The sequence below is a fragment of the Centruroides vittatus genome, unplaced genomic scaffold (genome assembly GCF_030686945.1).
Source record: "Centruroides vittatus isolate TY-2023 unplaced genomic scaffold, ASM3068694v2 contig_2460, whole genome shotgun sequence".
In the NCBI taxonomy this organism is placed as follows: Eukaryota; Metazoa; Arthropoda; class Arachnida; order Scorpiones; family Buthidae; genus Centruroides; species Centruroides vittatus.
This window is the reverse complement of record NW_027121555.1, coordinates 115,630-140,254: the sequence shown is the minus strand read 5'-3', so window position 1 is coordinate 140,254 and position 24,625 is coordinate 115,630. Positions and strand designations below refer to the sequence as shown.

Genomic DNA, 24,625 nt, shown 5'->3' with positions numbered 1-24,625 from the left:
ATTCAATGTTATCACTATCGATATTGTTATCTTCCTGCATTATCATTGACAGGAAAGGACGTGTTAATGACACTTATATAGCTTACTATTGTTTGTATCCAGTAATATATGATTGGAAGGTTGGTATAATGGGAAAGTTATCTTTAGTAACTGTTGCTTCTCGTAGTCAGTAATATCACTTACGCGGATAATTAACTCGATTAATTGTCGAGTAACTTTAAAAAATAACTCCTTTGTTAGTGTAATACGAGTTTATGCCTACCCGTGATATAATTTATGTATTTTGGATTAATATAAACATATGCTTACAAAAGATAAGAATGATATGCGTGAAGAAGCTTGGGGTCATCATGAGTTGACGATGATAGAGCTGATTCTTCTATTGTTTGTTTTTGAAATTAACGAATCAGTTTATAATTTCGACTGTTGTGAATTTATTTAGTTTAAATAAATCCATAACAGTCGGGTATAAAACAAATTATATAAAATTCCAATTTATTTTAATTAAATTTATAAGTTGAAACATTTTAAAATTTGATATTTATATAAATAATATAAATGTAAGTATCTGTATAGTTGTTTCCCTCTCCTCTCCACTATAGTCGATAGAAAGAAAAAATGGACAATGCCTATCAGTTTAAGTGTGTGTTGCTATAATCACACATCTTCACTCCATCTATCTGCTCTAACTTCCTTCCGTAACATAAGTCGAAATTGCTTTGTTCCTAATCTCATACCTGTTGTTCCACTGTTTCTATACTTCCTACATACATTTTTTCTTACATTTACTAAATCTAACGAACTTAACGAAAAACAATTTTACATCACGTAAACAAAGCTTTTTTTTTTTTCTTCCTAAACATTACCTGTACATTATCGATTTTAAATTTAATAGATTTTCTGACTTTTTATGGATATTTATAATAAAAATACAGCAAAACAATATCTTAAGTGCAATAAATTGCTGCCATAATAATTCATTACTGAAATATGCTGTAAACTTAAATTTAATTCGAATTTATCAATAGATACGTTATGAATCCACAACGATTCTCATTTTATAAATTCTTATTAAACCCGTTACACACACTCGTTATATATTATAATTCCAAATCCGAACAATTTATTCGTAAATTGTTAGTGACTTAATTTCGATTTGAACTCCGATCGGACTATTAATTTCATTTAGAAATTCTCTGTTGCATAAAATAATTATATTTCCGTATACTTTAACGCATTAAATTCTCAATAATTACTCTTTCCGATCATTTTCATTAGGCAATGTAATCTATTAGAACCATATTCTAGTTTAAGAATGTTAACAATTTAAAATATTTTAATACTTTTTAATATTTAAAAAAAGTTAAGAAACGAGAGAACTTTCTGTTAAATTTTTTTTTACATATTATTCGATTTTTTGAACTTTAAAAAAATTCAAAAAGTCATATCGAATGTATCCAAAAATTCGTAAAATAAATATTTAAATATATATGTTTTTTCCCCCGAAAAAGTCGACGATTTTACGAATTTTTTAAGGATTTTTTTATTTTTTATTTTTCCTCATACGAAACTGTAGATAAAAGTTTAAAAAGTTATAGAAAATGGATCGAGCTATAACGCGCAGATAACATAATCGACTCTACACAGTTACACTTTCCTCATTTGTTCTGTATCTCAAATTGAAATCATTCGTGTTGATATCGACCCAATGATCAATATCGAGTTTGACACTATCTGCCGAGTATCTCTCGGCTGATTATATTTTAATAAAAGTTTTCCACCAATAAAGGAATCCAGAAGTTTGTCGCAATTATTGTTATAGTAGAAAGTTTCATTTTTGCATACCTCCCATCATGAATAATCAATGAGTAGTCCATTTAGTAACTGTGTTGTTACAGATATCGATTGTTTAAAACTTTGTTTCTCATTGGAGGTGTATAATTACTCGTGTATTATGTCATATTCGTGTTTGTAGACGTTTTAATAAAGAAATTTCGGTATATTTTAAAAAATATTTATGTATTATCGTATTATTTATGGATTTGCACTTAGAGCCTCGACGTAGAGGCTCGCAAATATGTTAAATTTCAATTTATATTAATTTATTGCCTCAAAAACTTATTTAGTGATCGCATTTATTGCGGTATAATTTTTTTCATTTTTTCGAATAGAAAACGCGAAATTTCTTGATACTTAGTTGATCGAAATCATAAGATGAAGTTATATTAAAGTTTTCAAAGGAAATGAAATGATTATATAGTTTTTTTTCCTTCGAAAAGAAAGTAAAGAATTACATTTTTAATGATCGAGGTAATTTGTTTGAAAGTCATTAGTTCCGTAATGTTATAATTAAAACGCAAGTTTATTAATACAATTTAAAAATTCAAGAACGATTGATAATTAGTACGGATTCGAAAAAACAGAAAAAAAATCCCGAAAAAATTAATTTGATGAGAATATTCTGTATAGAACTAAGAATAGAATAAATGTGATGATAATTGTTTTATTTCCTTTGACAATTAAATAAATATTTCGATGTATTTCTATATATTTAAAAATTATATATTTATCAAAAATACTCAATTATTTTGTGTTTTTAAAGAATTTTTGACGTTTTGAATAATGTAAAGTAGCTTATAGAACTATAAAATCTCTAGTGAATTATGCACGAATGACAGAAATTTCGCAGTATTGATGAATTTCAACAGAAAATCTCTTTCAATCATTTATGAGGATAAAGTAACTCAATATTTTAAAATAAAACATAAATTTACTAGGTCTATATTTTAAATAAAGTAAAACCTGTGTAAATCGGAATCGCACGGTACCGAATATTTTTCCAGATTAAAAGGTTTCATTTTGAACAGGCTTTACACTTTAAATGAAAACAATTTATACATGATTTCTACAGCATGTTAGAGCCTAGTTCACACGTATCGGTTCAGGTATACCTGACTCCACACGTTCAGGTACACGTGTACCGAGATCAAGTTACTGTATTTTTTTTCAATTGAGATGCTTTATTTATTGAATGACTATGCATAGAATAGTTATAGAATATGTTTATAAAGCATACAACATTAAAATAAAACTAATTGCCTTCCTTACTGGACGAATATATTAATGTAATAGAACAAAAACAATGGTAAAATAAGTAAATCAGTCTACTGATTTTTAATCATTCTCCTCACGTCTTGCCATAAGCTAGTTACGATCAGATTAATATTCATGTCTTAGTGTTATTGATGGCTATTTTATATATATGCAGCACATAAGAGAACAGCGAAAGTAACAATTGTATAAAACCGGATTAATCATAATTCGGAATAATTAATAACATAGTTTCGTGTATCATTAAATTCTCGGCAGTTTAAATGTAAATTATTGTAACTTTATGCCCTTAAATTGTTACGTCAGAAACACATAGTTTCATATTCGATAATAAATTACTCTGCAAGTCTAACGGTATATTCCGAACAATACTATAACACAAAGTAAAGGAATATAACAAACAAGAAAGCATATTTCCTTTAGAAATTTAATCTCCTTTGTCCATTTTTCACAGAAGACAACCGAAAAGAAAATCCATTAGAAATTTTGTATTTAGCGAAAATCAAAGTTTCGATATCGTTCCCGTCAAAAACTATTTTTCTTTCTGGTATCAAACAAATTACAAGTCAGAGATTTATTACACATATCAACAGAGAGCATAGGAAATCCTTTCCCGAAGAATATCTTGTTGTTTCTATTGCAAAAATTTATTTATTTATTTTATTATTTCGTTTCTCAAAATTGTATTTTCTGTTTTCTAGGAACGGCATTGATGCAACTCGTCGATGTCCACAAGGAAATTCAAGCTCAACAGACTAATATTGTAAGTGGTGTAATTGCTAATATTACATGCGTATTGTTAAATAGATTTAATTAAGTATCGATTATAATAATTGTTCTCATTGTTAATATTGTCTTTCTAACTACTAACGTGGCAAAAATGTGTTTTAATTAATGCTTACATACACTAAAGACACACTTAATTCATACATATTTTATTAATTTATACAAAGATAAAGCATAAAACCACGAAATTGATCTTTTGGGGGCTGGGATCTTCCAGTTAAGTGGCATTTTTAATTGTGTTTTTAGTTCCTTTCGTATAAAATTGCTTAAAGAAATACTACTTTATGCAAATTAAAATTGCTTATTTATATTCAAAATGTCTTTCAATTCTTTTTAAAATGATTTATTTTACTTTCAAAGATCTGCTTAAAGGAAAGAATAAATTTCGCGATCTTTAAGAAAGTTTGCTTTTATAGCTTCCAGTTTTAATGATATCCGAGTAGAAGAATATTTGTATCGACTTTGAAATAAAACTAAGAAAAATATTACAGAGACGGAGAACGGAGACGTAATAAAAATTCTATTTTTTGAATTATGTTTAGCGAGGAAATTAAATGCAAAATTTTAATCCAGAATATATATATATCAGGTATTTTTCATGTTAATTGATTCCTGGAGATTTTCATTGAAAATGAAAAGAGCGAATTGTTCCTTCCAAGACGATCAATACTTTCGTAGAAGGATTCGTTTCAGAATTTAATATTTAGAATTCGTAAAATTTAACAGCACTATTAATACATTTTGATGATTAAAATTTGATTTCGCCTATTTTATTAGTTAAAATTTTATCCATTCTTTTCATTTTACGTTAGGAAGACTTAATTCGCATCTATCTCGTTGTTGTTTAGTAGTTTTTTCTTAAATTAATTACAATTGCTTAAGTAGGTTTAAAATACAGAGCAAAGTTCTAATAGATAAAATAATACATTTTAGAATCGCTATGAAAGTATTCAAGGTTTTATTCTGCCCTTATAAGCATGAGTGCCTACAGAAAATTTTCCGGGGGGAACCTTGGAGACTAATTACATAAATCATTATTTAATTATTTAATTTTTTGGGTTTTTTTTTTAAGACAGACAAAACGTTCCATAATCGAAGGTATTAGGTTACATATCTCACTTTTACGATTATAATTTGTAGAATTGTTTACTCTATTCTAGGGAGGAACAGGTGCCCCTTTTACTCCCTCTACGCCCACGCTTATAAGTGAACAAAACAATAAGCTCGACTAGTTCGAAATCAATTAATCGTATGGCAGTTAACTAACCTTAGACAAATCACTGCTCACTTTCTTTAAGCGGAATTTTGTTCGAGATAATCGGACGAATGCACCATAGTTCCTTGCTATACATGACTGTTTTAATCGATGCTTTTCAAACTTACTTGTTAGTTTCTGAGTGACACACTAAAGTTAGATGCATCTTTGCCGGAACTTGTTTAACTGGATAATTAACGAATGCACAAAGGATAAAATGAAAACTTTATTTTAAAAAGATATTTATAGGGATGCAAAAGTAGGTACACAGTTATGGAAAAACAGAATGAAAAACATTTTATGCATAAATTAAATCAGAATAAGGAATACGAAATAATAAAAGATAGTAATAATAATAATAATAAATTGTTGCAATTATCTACAATACGTTCTTGAAACAGTTTTTAGATTTATGTTTACCTCTCGATATTTGAGTTTCGTGACACTACAATTCCACCAAGAGAGAGAAGTCATTAATTTCCTTAACCTGAAAAGCTTATCTATTCATATTCATGAGTTTCACGACTCCCCGATGTATAACAAGGAACAGCCAGTTTTAGAGAGATTTGGTTTCAACTAATAGGAACTTAACAAGTTTCTGGTTATGTCGCTTACACGTATGTATTTGTAGTTTACAACCTTCGACTGCGAAATGGTTCCATTCATCCGCCCAAATTTGAAGTTATAAAAGTCGTTAAAGTTATTGCGATTAGAATGCTGTATGAGCCCGAATTGACCTACTTTTACTTTTATTTAATTAATTGATAGTGAAAAATTAGATAATTAATTTATTATTATTATCGAGGGCTTAAGTTAAATTATTTAAAAGTGCATAAAACTGAGAGAATTAGCTTAACAAGTATACAAATTTTTTAATGGTTTCACACATTGTTTCACGTCTTCTGTCGTAGTAGGTAGTAGGAAAATCACTTTTTCCTTGACATATTCCCATAGAAAGTAATTAAGAGGTGCATGAAATCAGGTGAACGAGTCCTCCACGACCTATCCATCTGTCACCGTATCCCCGGTTTAATAGCGTATCTCTGCCAAGTGTGGTGGAGCACCATCTTGCCGAAATCACATTTCTCTTCTCAAATTTAGTGGTGCACTTTTAAGAAGCGCATATTATTAAAAAATTCTTTAAATGAAAGTTTCTTGTCTCTTACTTTCCCGGCTGTTGTGTGTGTAACACGGGAAAGTATTGTAATCGTGTGAAATTGGGCCCTTCGGGTTTCTACAAATCTTGACGTTTTGAACCCAAAAAAGTAAAAATATGCAAGAAAAATTTCCGTGGGTAGGTGTAGGTGTGTGTTGGTATCTATTTCGTTTAATTTCTCAACATGGGATAAAGATTATTAAACAAAATTTTGCACGGTAACTTGTATATAAGAGGCATTAGAGCTATTAAATTTTGGTGGTTAAAGGTGAGGAGATAGTGTAGTCACGTGTATCTCGAGTGGGGTCGAACTTGATGAAAATTTTATTCGTTATTGGCATTTACAGTTTTTAAAAAAGTTTCTTCTCTACCCTCAAAATTTGCCTTTTTATAATAATTAATAAGCTAAAAGTTATTTTTAAATAAAATTCCATAACGGATGGCGCCATACGCAATTTTAACTTTGTGTTAAAGTCTTGGGGTTTCTTAAACATAATTTTCGCAGGAAAAGTTACCATTTTACCAAAAAATTCAGCATCGAATTGGTGAATCTTTTGGTAAAATGTAGAAAAATATATTTTTCTCTGTGGGTTCCGTTTGAAATTTCAAATTTTGTCCTCTGTTTCCCTGTGAAACAGGGCGAATATCGACTTAATTTTATCATTGTTACGAAGGTTCTTTAAAACCATTTTAAAAAATGGGGAAAAAAAGCTGTTTGCATAGGTTACGCTTGTAACAATTATTACATTTTTATAAGCGAGATTACAGAAAAATTAAAAATCTCAGTTAAGTCGATGAGATTCTACCTCGTTCGATTCTGTTTAAAATAAATTAAAACGTTAATGAAATCAATTAAATTAATAAACACTGTTGAATGGCTAATACAGACAGTCATTTAATCGAAATTACGATACACATTTTAATATAAACTGTAATTAAATTAGAAAAGTGATTACTCTCGATAAATATTTCAAGAATTTGGAAATAATAACATATATTTAAGAATTAAGAGTGTTGTTAGACGAATAGAAAGTAAGTTAACACAATGTACAGTTGATTAATCTACTCAATTAACTACGAAAAATCGGTTAACCATGTCTTCAGCGAACAATTTTTGCAAGAAAACCAGCTACTTGTGAGGATACTAAAATTTCAAATGTATTACGAATTCTTTGTGAAATTTTCGCGAAATTTTGATATTTCATTTATAAATATTACGGACACAGATAACAGAAGGCGTATGAATTAATTCAGAAGTTATATTTTTAATTGTTAATAAAGCACGAATATTGGAAGAAATATAGAAAAATGTACACATACTTTCCAATATATAATTTGTGTTACACAAAATAGTTATTATATAAATATAAATTATTAATACAAGCAATTATTTATTTATTACATCGATAATTCGATACTAAATGTTACTAATACAATAAATAAATGATCTACCTTAGCTATATTAAGCTTCAGTTGTAGATATTAAAATTATTCTATATTTCTCAAATATTTATAAGATATATTTTTAATATTTATCAAAAAAAAATGAAAAAAATGGTATTGAAATATCACGAGTGTTTTAAATATCACTGAAAAGTTACCTTCTTTTTTTTCTCAAATTTCAGGAAATTTGAGTTGATATTTAAATTTACTTCATTGATTATGTACGATTCTGGTTTTTATTACAATAAAACTGAATATTTTTATAAAGAAATATTTTATATCTCCTACATTTTTCTGAAGATATTTTTAACCGAGGCTTCTACGTTATTCTTTAAAGTATTTTCTATTATCTTAACCGAGTAGACTTTCATTAGCGAGACCAGAATAAAGGGGAGGATGTTCTATACTTGACGTTTCCACGACATAATTAATATAATTAAAAGCAAAATATAAATTTGGCAATTTATCTTAAAGAGTAAACTGTAGTCAATACTTAGAAAGAGGAAGTTATCATTCATTATATTATGAATATAATGAATGAAAATTTCCTCTTATTCGATATTCAATGAAGTCACAACTCCAATTTATGATGAATATTCAATTCGTTATAAAGTGGTGTTACGTGAATTTATCTCGCCCCCTTTAAACGTTTCCACGTTTTCCACCCTTTAATATTATACAATTATCTGAATTATATAATAGAATTTATTTGAAATTAATTTTAATATAAAGTTAATGTTATAATTGCTTAATCTATATTTTCCCTTGTTATTGAGTTAACAAAGAGAATTTTGTGGAAAATTTCTGAAATTTTGCAGGAAGATTTGTGTTAGATCCGTTAATGCTGTCCGAATATTTTACATGTAAATAAATTTTTATTACTTTATAATTTATTACATATACATTAATGTTAAAATATAAACACATTTTCAAATAACGATTGCTGCTATATATATACGTCACACACACACACACACACACACACGTCTATATATAAAATTAGTTATTTCCTACATTGTAAGACAATTTTATTTTCACAAACTTAAAAAATTTCCTGTGAATTCTTCGTATAATTTTAATGGAGTTGCCACACAAAATACTTTTTCTCTCCTCATTTTTCACCTCACATCAGTAGTAAACTAGTTTATATTCAATTTAATTACGATAATTCTCTGTCAGCGACTCTTTTAGTTGAAGATCGATCATCTCTAGTGGTTATACAGTTCGAAAAAATTGGATTTTTTGATATATTTATAATACAAGAATGCGTTTCCAAGTTTTATCGATAATTTTTTTCATGAGGATGTTACTACAGATTTACGAATCAATTGCATTAATATATATTTTCCTTTGAATAATCCCATTAGAATCTTTCCAGTAATAATTTTTTGCTGATTATTCACCAAACTGCATCTATCATCATCGTAATTCTTTACCCAATTCTACACCTTTATGAAGATTTACACAAATAACTTTATATTTATTGAGTTTAATCTGTTTTCTTTGGCACAGTGTGAAGATCCGTGCTAAATTAACCATTACCTTTAAATATCGAGAAATTAAAGTGATTAATATCTTCTATTATCGATCCTTATCGGTAATTGGATTATCGAAAGAGAGAAGAATTAGATTATGCTTATAAAATAAGTATCGAATCTTACGTGTGTCGATAATTGCATAAAAATTAATATAATTTATCAGATAATACGTTTATTTAATCATGATTTGAATGCATTTGAATAAGCTAATTTATATGATAAATGTTTATTTTACTAATCTGAATGAAGCTACATAAATTAAAATATAGTCTATTAATTCCAATTACGATTAAATGTGTTTTAAGATAATTTTAAAACTATTTTAAGTTTAATACGTATTAATTAATAAAACTACGATAGTATTTAATTGGCATTTCTTCTAAACAGTTACTACCACTTACTTAAACTAATTTATATATTTTAACCGATTTCTATATGCAAAACCTGTTTTTAAAACAAAATACATTAAATTTAATCCCCTAATTAACCTAACATTTAAAAGAAAACCCTTTTATTGGTCATGTTTTTCAAGACTGTGATGGGGAATGATGGAGGTGAGGACAACCCCACCATAAACATAACTATATAGGGCATTTACACACGCGTCACGATTAAATTCTTATTGTACATATGGTAATATTTATCGGATTTCGGAGTGGGTAGGACGGTGGGGTGGGCTATCCCCTGAAACGTCATTAAAATGCACTGTCATGCGACTTGGGTATGTCCCCAAAGTTTCGGCCTTCTATCTTAATTAGAAGTGGACGAAATTTGAGATGCAAGATTTGAGGACGTGATACAAGGCAAGTTAAATAAAGGGAAGTATTTTGGCAGCAAAATAAATTGGCAGAATACTTTGTCAATAAAATTTTCGAAATTAGAGAGAGATTTTATTGGAATTTCTTCTTTAATAAATTATCTGATTTTTCTAGAGGACAAAACTCTCTCTCTCTCAAATGAAATTCTCAATTTCTGGTTGAAAAATGATGCTTAGAAAAATGTGCATACATAATACAACTACGTTAATATATATATAACAAAGATATATTGGAAACATAAGTAGTTTTTGGATCTTTTTAAGAAAAAAAAGAATTATACATTAGGGAGAGTTTTATTTGTCTCCAAGGACGAAATCAAAGTATTAATATATAGTCCTTAATACATAAAGGAAACCAAATAAGGGATAGGGCGTAGTGGCTTAATGATTTAAAGGGTAACGATTAGTATATTAGATATAACTTCAACTGTAAGTTATACATATTATATAACAGACTTTTAAGATTAATCCTTTAATATCAATATATCAATTATTATTCAATATAAAATAAGAATCTCTTATTGTCGTTTAAATGAAATAATTAACTTTAAGCACCAATGTTATAGAAATGTATGCTTTTATTACTTTTGATTTAAATCAATAATTGTAGATTTCAAGAACTGTCTAAGACGAACTCACTAAATTTGGAAAAAAGTAGTAGTATATCTTGGTAAAAAGGACTCTATATTATCTAATAATGATTTATTCGAATTTTTATAAAATATTTCGGGAGTGAAGAGAAATTTTCATCACTTACTGCTTTCTTGGCACAAAAATATAATTTTATTTGTACTGCAAGCATGGGCGTTTTTAGAGGGGGGGCAAACGGGGCACGTCCTCTCCCCGGGGTCGAGTACAAAATTCTACAAATTATAATCGTAAAAATGATTGAGATATGTAACCTTACACCCTCGACTATGATACACTTTGCCTGTCTTAAAAACACAAAAATTAAATAATTAAATAAAAATTCCGCGATGTAATTGTCCCCAAGCTTTGCTCCCCTAAAAATTTAAAGCCAACGCCCACATTTACATACATCATTGTTTACTGTTTGTTTATTTTTTTAAAATTTAAATCAAGTAAATCGGTATAATTGAATGATTTATTACAGATCTATTTTATATCAATCATAAAAATAAGTAGTTTGACAGACGCACATTGTTTCTTACGATTTTCTCCATAATGAGTCTGGAGAGGATCGAAAGACGAATTCAGTTGGGCCGAATTTATACAGTATTTCATCTCTCTTTCGACGAGGTGTTTGACATTGATGCAATGCACATCGAATAAGTATCCTCGGGAGTGAATGAAATTTATTTCGAATATAATTTCATACATCGAAAATGTTTTTAAAAAATTGAGAAAATGTAAAATTATTCACGGGGTGGGAAATAATTCGCGCCAGAAACAAAAAAAAAGGAGATAGATAATTTCCGTTTCGGAATTAGATCGTTTTCGAAATCAATAAGTCTCGTGGCAGGAATCTGAAGAATTTTCCTGGCAGTCATTATCATTTGATAAATTATTGGGCTGCAATTTGAAAAAATTTAGACTTATAAATTCCCACTTTCGCATGTCTGTCTGTCTGTCTCTCTCTCTTTTTTTAATATCGAGAACAGAGTTAGATAGATAAAAATCGAGACCAGATATGGAAACCTTAGGGGCAGGAGGCCCGGATTAATTATATACGAACTGGAAGTCACGTTATTTCAATTCAAATATTTTCCTCCCAAACATGTTAGACCAGCACGACTCTATTGTTAAAGGAAAAGTGTGATGTACGGAAGCAAGCCGCTACTAATTCGAGATGATCATGTATTTTAAATGAAATAAATTAAAAATATGATTAAAAATTTCAGCCTGGAATTGTGACGATGTCGAATAAATAATTGCTCGTTATTTTTACTTTTTCAAATTTTGATGGATGCATTATAGATGATAATTTTAAGACATCTTGCAGAATTTCGACTTACGAAAACAATATATTTGTTTTCTAACGTACTGAATACTAATGAGGAAAACTAATTAAATATCGTATGTTGATATTAATTACACTTTTAATGCGTAATTAATCTCTACAGCTCATCAAAAATAGTTTTCTAAATGAACTTTAATGGTTATATCTTAAGAGTTTTTAACGTTGTGTGCTCTTCGTAATTAACACATCTTCCATTCTAGTCTATAATAGACTCGAATAGAAGTTATATCAGTACAAAATCCCTATTTCTCACCATAAATTATGTATAAATATTATGTCGTCATTCGTTTTATATGAAAGTAAACAGATTGCAATTAAATCAAAATGCATTATCTGGATATAAAGACAAATATTTTAAAATTTATTGACTCGAATGCTTTTAAAATTTGCCAAAAAGCTTGATATGTCGGAATCCGCGTTATAACGAGGGGCTACTGTATTTTGATCATCACAAGCGGGTTATAAGTTTAATTCGATTGTTTGTCGAAAAAAGTGTCTTGCATGTCTTGCAAAAGTGTCTCGATTTTTCTCTATCTAACTTCATTCTCGAGATTAATTAACGAAAGACGGACAGACAAAAAGACTCGTTTCTCCTCCGTTTGGTGGACGTTTTCAAATCATCTTAAAACGAAAAACTCATATAAAATATATAATCAATATTCTATAATTATGATTAAACGATCATTAAGCTAATATTTAAACTTTTATTGCAGATAAAATTATTAGAAATTTTCAAAATTCAAACAAGTAGATAGGACTAAGAAATTAAAAAGTTAATAATAATGTCAATTTTTTAAATCTTTATTATTATATTAAATATTTTGTGAAAATTCATTCGTAGATGCATAACAACGTTTTCCTTTTATAATTTATACAGATTTGTTCATTATGATTATGCTCGCTTTTTATTCTAATGAATTACCTTTTCACGGGAACATTTAGTTAAAAATTAATCACACTTTTGTAATTAGAAACACGTCGCGAGCTATTAAATTAATTTCAAAAAAGGCCTTTTAGCGCACTTCATTTATCATTTTGTTATTTTTCCTCCAAATCATCATATTCACTGCCAAATTCTACAATTTTCAGTAAATTTAAGGCAGTTTGTTTAAGAAAAAAAATTTTTGTCTGAGTTAAGTTTCAAATTTGCACTAAATCTCAATTGGGCTGCAATTTCAAATTGCAAACATGTAAATTCCTATTATCGTTTGTTTGCCCGTCCGTTCAAGAACGAAGTTAGAAGAAAATCGAGACCAGATATGGAAAGATTATTTTAAATTAAAATGATTAAAAATTGCAGCCCGAATTAGATTTAAACAGATGTTTACCCGTGTTAACATCGTAAATCGTGTTTCTTATTGCGGCATATTCACGATTGAGTAGGTTTTTCTTAAATTTAGATAGTGCTGATTCATCTAAAAGCCAAAATTTAATAATATATAAACATAAAAATAATAAATTTTTTGAAAAAGTATTGATCTTAATAAATTTCACATTTAGTTATAAATTGTTATTGAAGTTTCCTTTACTTTTTTCAGCTGAAAGCTTTTTATGTGGATTTGTTGGTTCCTTTGGAAATAAATTTAGAAAAGGACGTAAAAATTGTCGCCGTAAGTATCCTTTTTTTGTGTGTGTTGTAAGAAAAGCAAATGCCAAGTTAAAATTAAATAATAAAATTAGAAAAGTTTACTTGAAGTAGCTTCTGTTGTTTTAATAATATCAATTTAAAATTTATCTCAAACGAGATTGGCGAAGAGAAGAATTATATTAAGAAATTAAAACAGAAGTTTGATTTCTTTTGTTTCTTCTCTCTTTCCCGTTCAGAGCGAACAGAAAAAGTTCGTGCAACAACACAAACTGCAGCAGGAAGCTTATTTGAAAGCTCTTACTCTTTTTAAAAAACATAAAAAGAAAAGTCGAACATCAAAAGATGGTGTCGTCGATAAAGAAACAAAAGTATGTAATGAAACATTTTCTTTAATAAAATTACATTTTTTATTTTAAAGAAAGGCAATAACTTCTCTCTCAATCTCTCCCCCTCTTTTTTATACTAGCAACTTCAAACAGTGGAAGAAGAGAGAGCCAAACTAGACTGCTTTTGTGCACAAAGTCTTAAACAGGTGAGCATCCTAATCATCAATGACTTGATAAGAGTACGTAGACCCTGACAGGTAATTTGTCTTGGCGTAATTAAGGCCAGAAACTAAGTTGGTGTTGATTAATTCCTCTCGAGGATAGAGAATGAATGAAAGGGCACGTTCTAGAGTTAAAGGTGAAAGTTAGAAATGAATGAATTACATTGGCTCTTGTTCTTATACTGCTATAAATAATGTTTATCTATTGATGTAATCTGTTACATAAACTAAACATTTTTATCGCTTTAATTAGATAGAAACTTAAAATCAAATTTATATCTATCTACCACTAAAAAACACTTGTGTTTTTCTGATTAAATTTCATAAACAGTAGTCATCTATTTTACTTAAATTTATAGTTTTTAAAATATAATTTAAATTATTTTACGTTATTATAGAGAAAACGTAGTGTTTGTATTTAAATTCAACCCAATGTAAAATGTTATTTTTCCTTATTTAGCTTCTAAAACCGTTTATTTAAATTACATAAATTTAAAGGCAAATATATTTATCTTCAAACGAGTTTATTTTAAAAATTAAAAACGGCGAAGAAAAGTAATTCGAATGTCTTCTACTTTCTAATTAACAAGTTTTTATTTTGAAGGCGATCACACAAGAGAGACGACGTTATGGCTTTATTTTAGAGAGGCAATGTTCACTAGCCAAACATTACTTAGCTTATCATACTAAGGTGAGTAACGGCCAACGTTTTCAATATTATCGCCATTAATTACAATTACGGAAATTGACTTTTTATTTTTATTTTCAGGGCGAAGCACTGTTGACACACCAATTACATCAATGGCAAGAAGTTGTAAAGACAAGAGAAATTTTACCCGATACCATGAATAAATTATTTCCGGTTCTTGCTCTCGATGCCAAAGTAATCTTTATATTAAATTATGTCTAAATTTATTTTATTATCCTTATAAAGTGTGGAATAATTTAAAAACTTTTCCCCCTACTTTCCCGGTTGTTATATATAATAGAGGGAAAGTATGGCACCGGTCAAAAAATTACCCCTCAAACTTTTTACATTTTTGGATTCGCGGGACCTTAATGTCTAGGAATGTCTCCCCAAAATTTGGTTTTGCTCCCTGTATGTATGTATGTATGTATGTATGTATGTATGTATGTTTGTGTGGGGTACGATTTTGTTCACTCACTTTGATGCTTAAATTCTGTATTTTTTTTTAATCGAATTTTTTTAAAATTTTGCGAAGAGATGTGTATTAGAGGTATTGATGCTAATAAATTTTGGTGGTTAAAGGTCAAGACAGTGGGAGGTCATTTGTCATTTGTGTCTCGAGTGGGGACGGACTTAAAAAATTGTAAATTCTAATAAAGAATAAAATCTTATCAAACTTTTCTCTCTACCCTTAAAATTAAGTTTTTTGCTATTTTGTAATAATAATTTAAAAAAATAACATCTCGTAACAGATGGCACCACACACTGTTTGAAGTTTATTGCCGGGAAAGTTACACAACTCGTTGCTGTATTTTATTAAACATAAATATTGGAAAACTTTCTGTACTTTTCCTATTCGCATTATTAAAATGCCTGAATTATTATTATTATAATTAATTAATTTAATTCATTAAGTTATTTAGCCCTTGTTTATCATCTTGCAGATAGAACAAAACTATCCATTGTGTAACTTACAAGTTACATCCGATCCCGAAGACGATGTTACGTATGGTGAGTAAGAAAAACAAGAAGTATCGATGCAAGTTATCTCAATCTGCAAGAATTGCAGGAAACTTCCTACGCAAGACCCCTTTCTAGAGCAAAATCCGATTTTAATCTACCCTCTTCCAGCGCTAGTCTCGTTTCTAGCGATTATGGTAAGCGAAGATGGAGGGGGGAAACGGAGTTACATAAATTAATAAAAACATAATAAATTTTATCAATTTTAGGCACTCCCGTAAGACCAAAAAGTATCGTGGGAACTGATAACGAGAGAAAACAAAGAGTTAGAGCTGTTTACTCTTATCTATCGAGCGGTGAAAATCAATTGAGTTTTCACGAAGGAGATATTATTAGCCTGATTGGGGAAAGAAATAAGGGTTGGCAGTACGGAGAAAATTTAAGAAATCACAGGTAATTTAATAATAAATTTATCGTTCGCGTGTTCGTTACGTTTGTTTCTCGTGTTCGTATACGGAAAATTACAATTATAGTATAAATTTAATAGGTTCGGTTGGTTTCCTATCGCTTATACAGAACACGAAGAAAATGATAAAACAGATAAAAATGAAAACAGGTAAATCCATTAAATAGTACAGAAAATTGACAAAGTTTACATTAATTTAACCATGCGAGATTTATTCTTGTTTAAGGACACCAATTATAGAAAGACGAGATAATAAGGATACATCCACCTACTCCCCGTCTACACATAATCGACCATTTTCACAACGTCCTGTCAGTTTTAGTTTTGATTCTCGCTTAGTAGACATCGCTTCGGGATTGACAATCCCTAAACAAACTCGTCCGCTTTCGACATTTGCCGATATCCTGTTAACGAAGGTTGGAGATAATGCTAAAGTAAGTATTGCCGAGAGAAAAAAGTAATATTTTTATTAAAAAATTGTAAATTCCCTTCTAGTTTTTGCTTCAGTTCGAATTAGTAATTTAGTGAGAAGAATCAAATTTCTCTTACTACAGCAGGATTCTAGCCCGAAGACTGATACAAGTCCCAGAACGAGTGGTCCTAGATGTAACAAATATATTGGAAAAGAAGATCCTATCAAGTTGCCTACTATTCTGCGAGTTCCCAGGAGATCAGCTACCTCTCCCGCTGTCGGTTTTCTGCCTTCATTTCGTTGTCCTTTATCCACTAGTCTTCATAGTAGTAGCGATAGTGGTTTCTGTAACGATAGTGGACACGGAAATCCTCTGTCAGAAGGATCGGAAGAAGAATCCAGGTAAATTATACTATCCCATTACTACAAACAGGAATAAAGAACACGCAAAATTACAATAAATTAACTTAACTTATTCCAAAATATATCCACCCCACAATTTCTCACTCACCACATTTACTTTACATAAACAAAGATTCGTAAAGTAAATCTTTACCGATTTTTCTATTTTCAGATCGATTACGATTCCTAGCGAATAGTAAGTAGGACTAATTAGTGTATAAAATAAAATACCTGTCTCGAAATTTGGCTATTTATTTAATTTCGTGGCAATTTTTTTTTCAATATTAACACTAAGAAATTAAAAAAAATAATAATAATAATGTCCGTATGTATGTTCGACCGTTAACCGATCCTGGAGACTTGCCATTTTCTATTCGTGGAAAGTTACATAAAAAGTACTTTGTTGGTTTGCTTACGGGTCGAATCCTTGTAAGATATTTCATTGAAAAATTATATGTTTGCTCAAAATCGGACTCATCCATCATCAATCCATGAATGATCATCGAGGATCGAACCGTTAGGCGAAACGTGGAATGATATATAGTACCTAAAAGCAAACAACAAAATGCATCGTGTTAGGAATGTAAAGTATTCGGACGAAGGTAGTCGAGTCTACTTTCTAGTCCCTCCTAAAGAGAAATTCCCAGGTTTTTTGATCAATACGTTTTTTTAATGCAAATTTTTATATTTAATATTAATATTTGATGTAATAACACGACCACCAAATAAAAAAACTGTTTTATTCTTCTCGTATAATAAAAAGCTTCCTCTCTTTTTTCCCTTAGTTCTGTCGGAAAGCGAATAGTAAATTAAATCGAGAATCTATTACACGTATTTTTATTTTTTATGCATAATTTTTATCTTAAGATCGAGTCATAGATTCTAGAATTTTATAGAAATCTACGAATATCCTATAGAGTTTAATTTGAATGTCAAGTGATTATTTAAAACAAAAATAAACATATTTTATTATAAAAAATCTGTCCGAGACACGTTTAAAAGTAATCACAATAAATTTGTAAACGCCATAAATCACAAAATTGTTACAAGTCTGCATAAAGATATAATTAAATCATATTTGTCGAGTAATCCGATATTAATCGAATTAACTCTTAATAGTAATTATAATATCCCACTGCAATTAAGTCTTCACAGTTGATACGGAATTCTAGAATCATCTGTAAACCGACATTATCGCCATCTGTCGAGATACAATGAAACTAATTTCATATTCTAGAGTAACGACGTTACAGTTGAATCAAGATACTAATTAGTTATTTATGCCAGAATTTTATAATTTGTTCAATTAATAAGTAACATGATGATTTTTAGTATTTATATTTTCACGATGGTGTTCTATTTCTGCTAAATCGCTGAACGAAAACTATTGGTGGATTTCCTCCTTTTGTACGTATTCCGGGCCTTCTCCCGTATGTATTTATTATTGTAAGTCCTATCAGCCGATTGAGGACTTTTTCACACCTTACCATTATTTGGACAGTATATAACTTTTCCAAACTGTCTTCTTAAGCATTCAAATAAACATGAGGCGTAGACAAGAACGTAATAAATATAACACACAGGAAAGAAAAATTTAAAGTATATTCAAAGTTAAACTTGTTACTAAAAGAGTGTTCATAAAAAAGTTTTAATTCAAACCTTATAATAATAAAAACTTGAATGTTGGAATGTCTCTCCATTGACTACTACGTAAAGACTATAGTGTTTTAAAATTATAGAACAACAAAACAAATTTTTTTCACGTTTTACGTTCCTTCTGGACAGCATTCCTCATTATTCTCTAATTTTCCCACTATTCCCCATCCTTCTCCAAAAGAATTAACAGAACGCTATTGTTGCTTCACACGTGGATATCTAATGCAGCCCGAACGTGAAATAAAACGGGTGTATGTAGCCCAGCAAATTCTCATCTGTTTGCAAATGCATAAAAATAAAAATTAATGACAATATATAAACGATACAGTGTAATTTTATCGACTTATGTGCCACTGTCGGCTACTATTCAAACGTAACCCTAAGATTTCCATTACGTGACTTCCAATCCCGCCGGAAAGTCATGTAATGGACGTTCCATATCTAATCTCGACGTGCCTAAACGTTCCATATCTAATCTCGATTTTAAGGGTTTCGCGCCCGTGCACATAATACTTCTGAAAATAATGAAATCATGCGGTCGTATCCGTTTTCGAGAAAATTTGAATTGAAGTGGCATGACTTCTGGTCCGGATCGGAAGTTCTATCTATACTTAATTGGGGCTCCTTTCCATGTCCAGTCTCGATTTTCATCTATGTAACTCCGTTCTCCAGATTAACGAATGACAAACGGATGACAGTATGGGTCTGCAATTTGAAAACTGCAGCCCAATAATAATAATGTATGATGATGAATAATTAAACTTCCCATATAGGCCTACAGTTTTGTACTGCCATCTTTACCAGCCAAATTTGTGCGTCTTACACCGCCATTAACATTATTCTTAATACAACGTATCTTCCATTTTGAAAGCTAGCAATTTACAGAAAATGAATTATATAAAGCTGCGGTTCCTAAGGGCTGTGAGCTTTAAAATGAATTCTTCTTCCATATGAAAAACTTAAGAGGAGACAGGGTGAGCCCGTGTTTTTATCTTTATTTTATCTATATTTATATACAACACAGATGAAGTTTATTTCTTACTTTAAACATTTTACATTTAGATAACCGAGAATGTAAAATACATTATGTATGAAAGAAAGTATAGCCATCGGTCAAAAAATGATTTTCCAAGATTTTTACACTTTGATTCGGAAGACCTTGAAACGTCCAGAAATTCGAACAATTTGGGGTTTTTTTCTTTACGTATGGATGGTAATTGTGTGTGTGTGTATACGTACAAATTTTGTTTTATTGAACAATAATGCAATATACATACACATTTACTAAATTTTATTGTGTTGACTGTTATACTAAGGTATGTACGTACAGTACGTATATGTGGGGGGTTTGTTCACCCTCTTTGAAGCTTAATAACTCCTGTGCCCTTTGTCAAAAATTTCTGAAATTTTGTATATTAGGGGCATTAATACTATTAAATTTTGCTGGTTAAAGGTCGACAGGGTGGGAGATGAAGGTGGGTCACGTATTGCATGTCGAGTGGGGTAGGATTTAATGAAGATTTTACTGGTTATTAGGACTTATTATCTTTTATGAAACGCGTCTCTACCCTGGAAATTAAGCTTTTTTTTCTCATTTTATAATAATTGATAATATAGGATTTTATTTTAAAAACTTTTTATAACAGATGGCGCCGAACACAATTTTAACTTTTTGCCTGAAAAGTTAGGTAACTCGTTGCTGGAGTTTTTTTTTTTTTTTTGAATACTTGATCGTACATTTAAATGTGTCAATATCAAATTTAAGATCTTATTACCTTTTAATTCTGCCTCGGTTTAACTACCACTAACCTAATAGCTTTTTCAGATGCAAAAAAAAAAAAAAAAAACCTGGTGTTAAATTGCAATAATTATTATTCCAAGAACAGTTTTTGAAACAGCGTGTTTTTCACAAAATTATTAAAAGTTACGTTAACATTTAAACTTTTTGTAATATTTTAATTATTTTTCTTTGTGAAGTCCCTCAAAAATTCCAGCTGTGTAGATCTGTATGTATGTCGCGAACCCTAAAATAAAAGCTGAAGAATATCTTGCCCGTTGACATTTACTTAATCTATCCATAACTTCTATCCAGTCAGATTTCGAACATCGACGACACTGGGTTCGTATTGTCCAAACACAAGTCAAATATTCCTGGAATTCGATCACACTCGTGTTTCGTCAATTCAAAAAAACGGTAACCGGAAATTCATACCCAGTTTTACCTTTGGAAATTTCATCACTTTTTTTTAACAATGGAATTAAAGGTTTAAAATCTAAGTTGAAAAAAATTATTTGCTTAATATTTTCATGAGATGATTTCAGATGACGCCAGAGATAAATAAATACTGAATTTTCTACTTGAAGCATATTTTAAAAAATTTTATTGTGAAGTTTAGTAACCATATTTTCGAGATTCAATCAGCAGATGACTTTTCGAATGATTAAAAACTTAATTTAATTTTGGCAAATATAAATGATCTAATTTCCTGTGTCTTTCATGTGTGATCTATAGGTCTTAAGATCACAGAAAGAGACAGGAATAAAATTCTCGTATAATTATATAATAGATTGCAATATAACAAGGTCCTCCCGGAGGTTTTATGAGATCGCCCATTAGGGACCCTCCATAAATTGCGTAAGGTATTTTGGGGTTGGTGGGGGTCAAGGATTTCTTACGATTTCTTACTCGGATAGGGGTAATAGATTTTGTCTTACGTAATATTCTTATTTTTATTTTTTGATCTCGTTGAGTGGTGGCGTTTTGAATTTGGCTTCAATTTGGCGGTTTCTATTAAGAACGCTCGTTGTACTAACGCCATCAAGTGTGACGTGATAGAATAATAACGCTAGCAGACACAATTTTTATCATGAGAGAACGGTCGTGTAGTTGTTTCTCTCTCGGTTTTTTTTTTATTTGAATATGTGCACCTCCTATGGGTGTATAACGCTAAGAATACATAAACCAAAATACATGATACAAAGTAAACATAAAATTAGTATTCTGCTTTTAGTGAAAACTAAAATGTAAAACTAGAAATAAGACTATTTATAATTTATAATCTTCCATATTTTTTGAACATGATTGTAAAAAGCATCAAACAGTGGCTTCTGAACAAGCTTATCGAGTGGACATGGCCACCTGAAACCAAGCATAAAGATTTCTATTTCAGAATAAGTATCTTGATCGTAAATTGGAGAATGATAGATCATATGGTCGACGGTGTCTAGATTTTCTGTAGAGCAAAAGCAAGAGGCAGTTTCTACCCGGTTATACATGATCAGTAAGTAGGGGAAAGTCGCCTAAGTCGTACCGGTGCTTAAATCGTACCTCAATAATTTCAAAAGTACTTTATCCGCCATACAAATGGCAACAGTGTATAGTTGTATATACGGCTCGGTTGCATTTATGCGCATAGGCAATTGCATCTGCGTTTCAAGGAATTAAGTCTGTCTTTCTTGTGTGATCTATGGGTCTAAAGATCACAGAAAGAGACCGGAATAAAATTCTCGTATAATTATATAATAATTAGATTGTAATATAACAAGGTCCTCGTTTAAACCATATATTTATTTAATTTTAGTTTGAGGTACGACTTAAGGTACTGGTTTCCTTAGTCATACCGATTTCAATTTTTTTAATTTTATGAGTTTAAAGAAAATGTGCGCAGACTAATTTTTTGCAATAAATAAAAGCAGGGTTTACTAAAGTTTCCAATGATACTCACAAGTATGTTTACTAATATATTCTCTGATTTCTGAGAATGTTTTTTAAGGGGTACGACTTGGGCAACCTTATCCTAGTTAAGCAGTAGCAAACGTTAAATCTCTAAGTGATGATGAGAACCTGCATTCAACACTAGGAAAATAAAGTCTTGTTATTCTACCAGTTTTACTGCTCAACTATTGTTGATTCCACTTTTGCATAGCTTTGTCATAAATATAATTTTTAAGGCTGCTACGTGAGAGAGGGATGTTTCATTTTCTAGTATGCCAGTATGACCACGAACCTATATAAAAGTTATCTTATTTACAAGATTTTTAATATGGTGCTGGATATATGTTATTTTATTGATATTGCATTTGGGATTTAATAGAGGTTTTAGGACGGACTAAGAATCACTGTAAATGTTGATAGACAGAGTTTTATTTGGTAGTGAAGTGGCCCATTGAACAGCTTGATAGATGGAGGTATTTGTGGGTATCTGTACCTTCTAACATATTTTGGGCAAAATATGTCAGTTTGGAGGAAGATACAGATACTTGAGCAGACATGAACATGGAGCTTTTGGACCCATCTGGGTAGATATTAATGTTTGCATGGTTATCCATGGAGGAAGCAGATGACACCAAATATACCCTGGGGATAACCTTGTTTACAGGGTTATGATTAGAGATAGGGTAATTGCAATATGGTAGCGTTTGAACAGTTGTAGATGGGAGTAGAGCCTTGATGTTTGTAGTTCTGATGTAGTAGTTTAGAACCGTTTCTACAATACATAGTGGCAAAGAAAGGAGCTCTGCTAGAATCAGAGAAGCATTAGTAGCAACAGTTCTGCAGCACTTTGAAATTCTGATGGCAAACTGTCTTTGGATAGAGAGTAATTTACTTGCTACTGAATTTTTACTAGTTACAAGACCCCAGCTAAAGGCCGCGTGAAGTAGCATTGGTTGTATTGTCCCATTATATAGAGTTTACAAGCTTTATGATTTAGTTCCCAATTGCACCTAGCACATTTTAGCAGCATGTAGTTTATTTTCTTGGACTTAGCCAAGATGTAACCAATATGGCAACGGAATGTGGTTTCTATTCTCTCTTGTTTTGTTTTGTATGGCGTTTGTTTACACGTGCCACTAGATGGTCGATCTGTCAAAGTTTTTTCTGTCCTTTTGTGAAAATTAAAATGGTTAATGTTACCCTGGGTATACAAAATGGCGGCGCATCCGGTAACCTCGATGGCAAGTGCTTTTAGAAAATAAATGTAGATGGCGCTGATAGTAATAATGCCTTCGTATGCAAATATCTATCAAAAAATTCCGTTCTGGAAATATTAGGAATGATGTGAATTTCGAATTTTGGTTACGATATAGACCAGGCCTGGCCAACCCGCGGCCCGTCACGTCAAATTGTGTGGCCCGCTAAGCGATATTATATATCGGGTAGGCAAGCAAGAGTTCAGTGGGAGCCGAAATGTAGGTTTTGCATTATGCATGGGAGCCGCAGTTCTATACTGTGGCGGCGAATAGTATGGTAAGGCGCGCGATTTTATTATATAATATAAATATAATATAAAACAAATATTGAATTTTTTAATAAACATATTTTCACAAAATTATAAATATAAAATTGTAAAAATAATAATAAAAAGAAATTAACACTTTCAGCAAGAGCCGCATGTAACTCAAAAAGAGCCGCATTTGCCCGTGTCTGTTATATATCTATTAAAACTTTTGTTTCCCGTTGTGTGTATACCAAAATAATTAAATAAACGAAAATTTGCATGTGTCATTGTTATAATGCGCAAGTGCGAGTACGAACTCTTAGTATAACAATAAAATATTATTCATTTTGTATTTGTTTTACTGTTTTAAAAGTATATTTCCCTAAATTGTGGCCCACCGTAATGTTACGCGTGATCAAAGTGGGCCGCGAAACAATTTGGGTTGGCCAGGCCCGATGTAGACGGATTATGCACGTTGTTAATTTTTTAAAGGTGTGTGTTTTTTTAAAATTTGTACAATTTACTCGAAGTCTTTAAAGTTATCGAGGAGGAAAGTTTGTCAATGGTAAATATGTTAAACGTGTCCTTAATGTGTTTAAT

At 30.4% G+C, this 24,625-nt stretch overlaps 1 protein-coding gene and 1 long non-coding RNA gene across 2 annotated transcripts in view; one reads left to right on the top strand and one right to left on the bottom strand.

Annotated features, from left to right (window-relative positions):
- Positions 1–17,392, top strand: part of LOC136971322 (BAR/IMD domain-containing adapter protein 2-like) — a 64,108-nt gene extending 46,716 nt beyond the window's left edge. Inside the window, 13 exon segments of the mRNA XM_067265777.1 lie at positions 3,813–3,874; positions 13,626–13,697; positions 13,912–14,043; positions 14,142–14,207; positions 14,827–14,913; positions 14,992–15,105; positions 15,855–15,921; positions 15,924–16,067; positions 16,140–16,323; positions 16,418–16,486; positions 16,563–16,770; positions 16,891–17,150; positions 17,323–17,392. Of these exon segments, the coding sequence (XP_067121878.1) occupies positions 3,813–3,874; positions 13,626–13,697; positions 13,912–14,043; positions 14,142–14,207; positions 14,827–14,913; positions 14,992–15,105; positions 15,855–15,921; positions 15,924–16,067; positions 16,140–16,323; positions 16,418–16,486; positions 16,563–16,770; positions 16,891–17,150; positions 17,323–17,347 (1,490 nt within the window). The 3' untranslated portion in view covers positions 17,348–17,392.
- On the bottom strand, positions 630–13,494 carry LOC136971324 (uncharacterized). The gene is made up of 2 exons (XR_010880143.1): positions 13,416–13,494; positions 630–763 (listed from the first exon to the last, which is right to left on the bottom strand). It is a non-coding gene; the product is annotated as an uncharacterized lncRNA (long non-coding RNA).
- Positions 17,393–24,625: the final 7,233 nt, after the last annotated feature.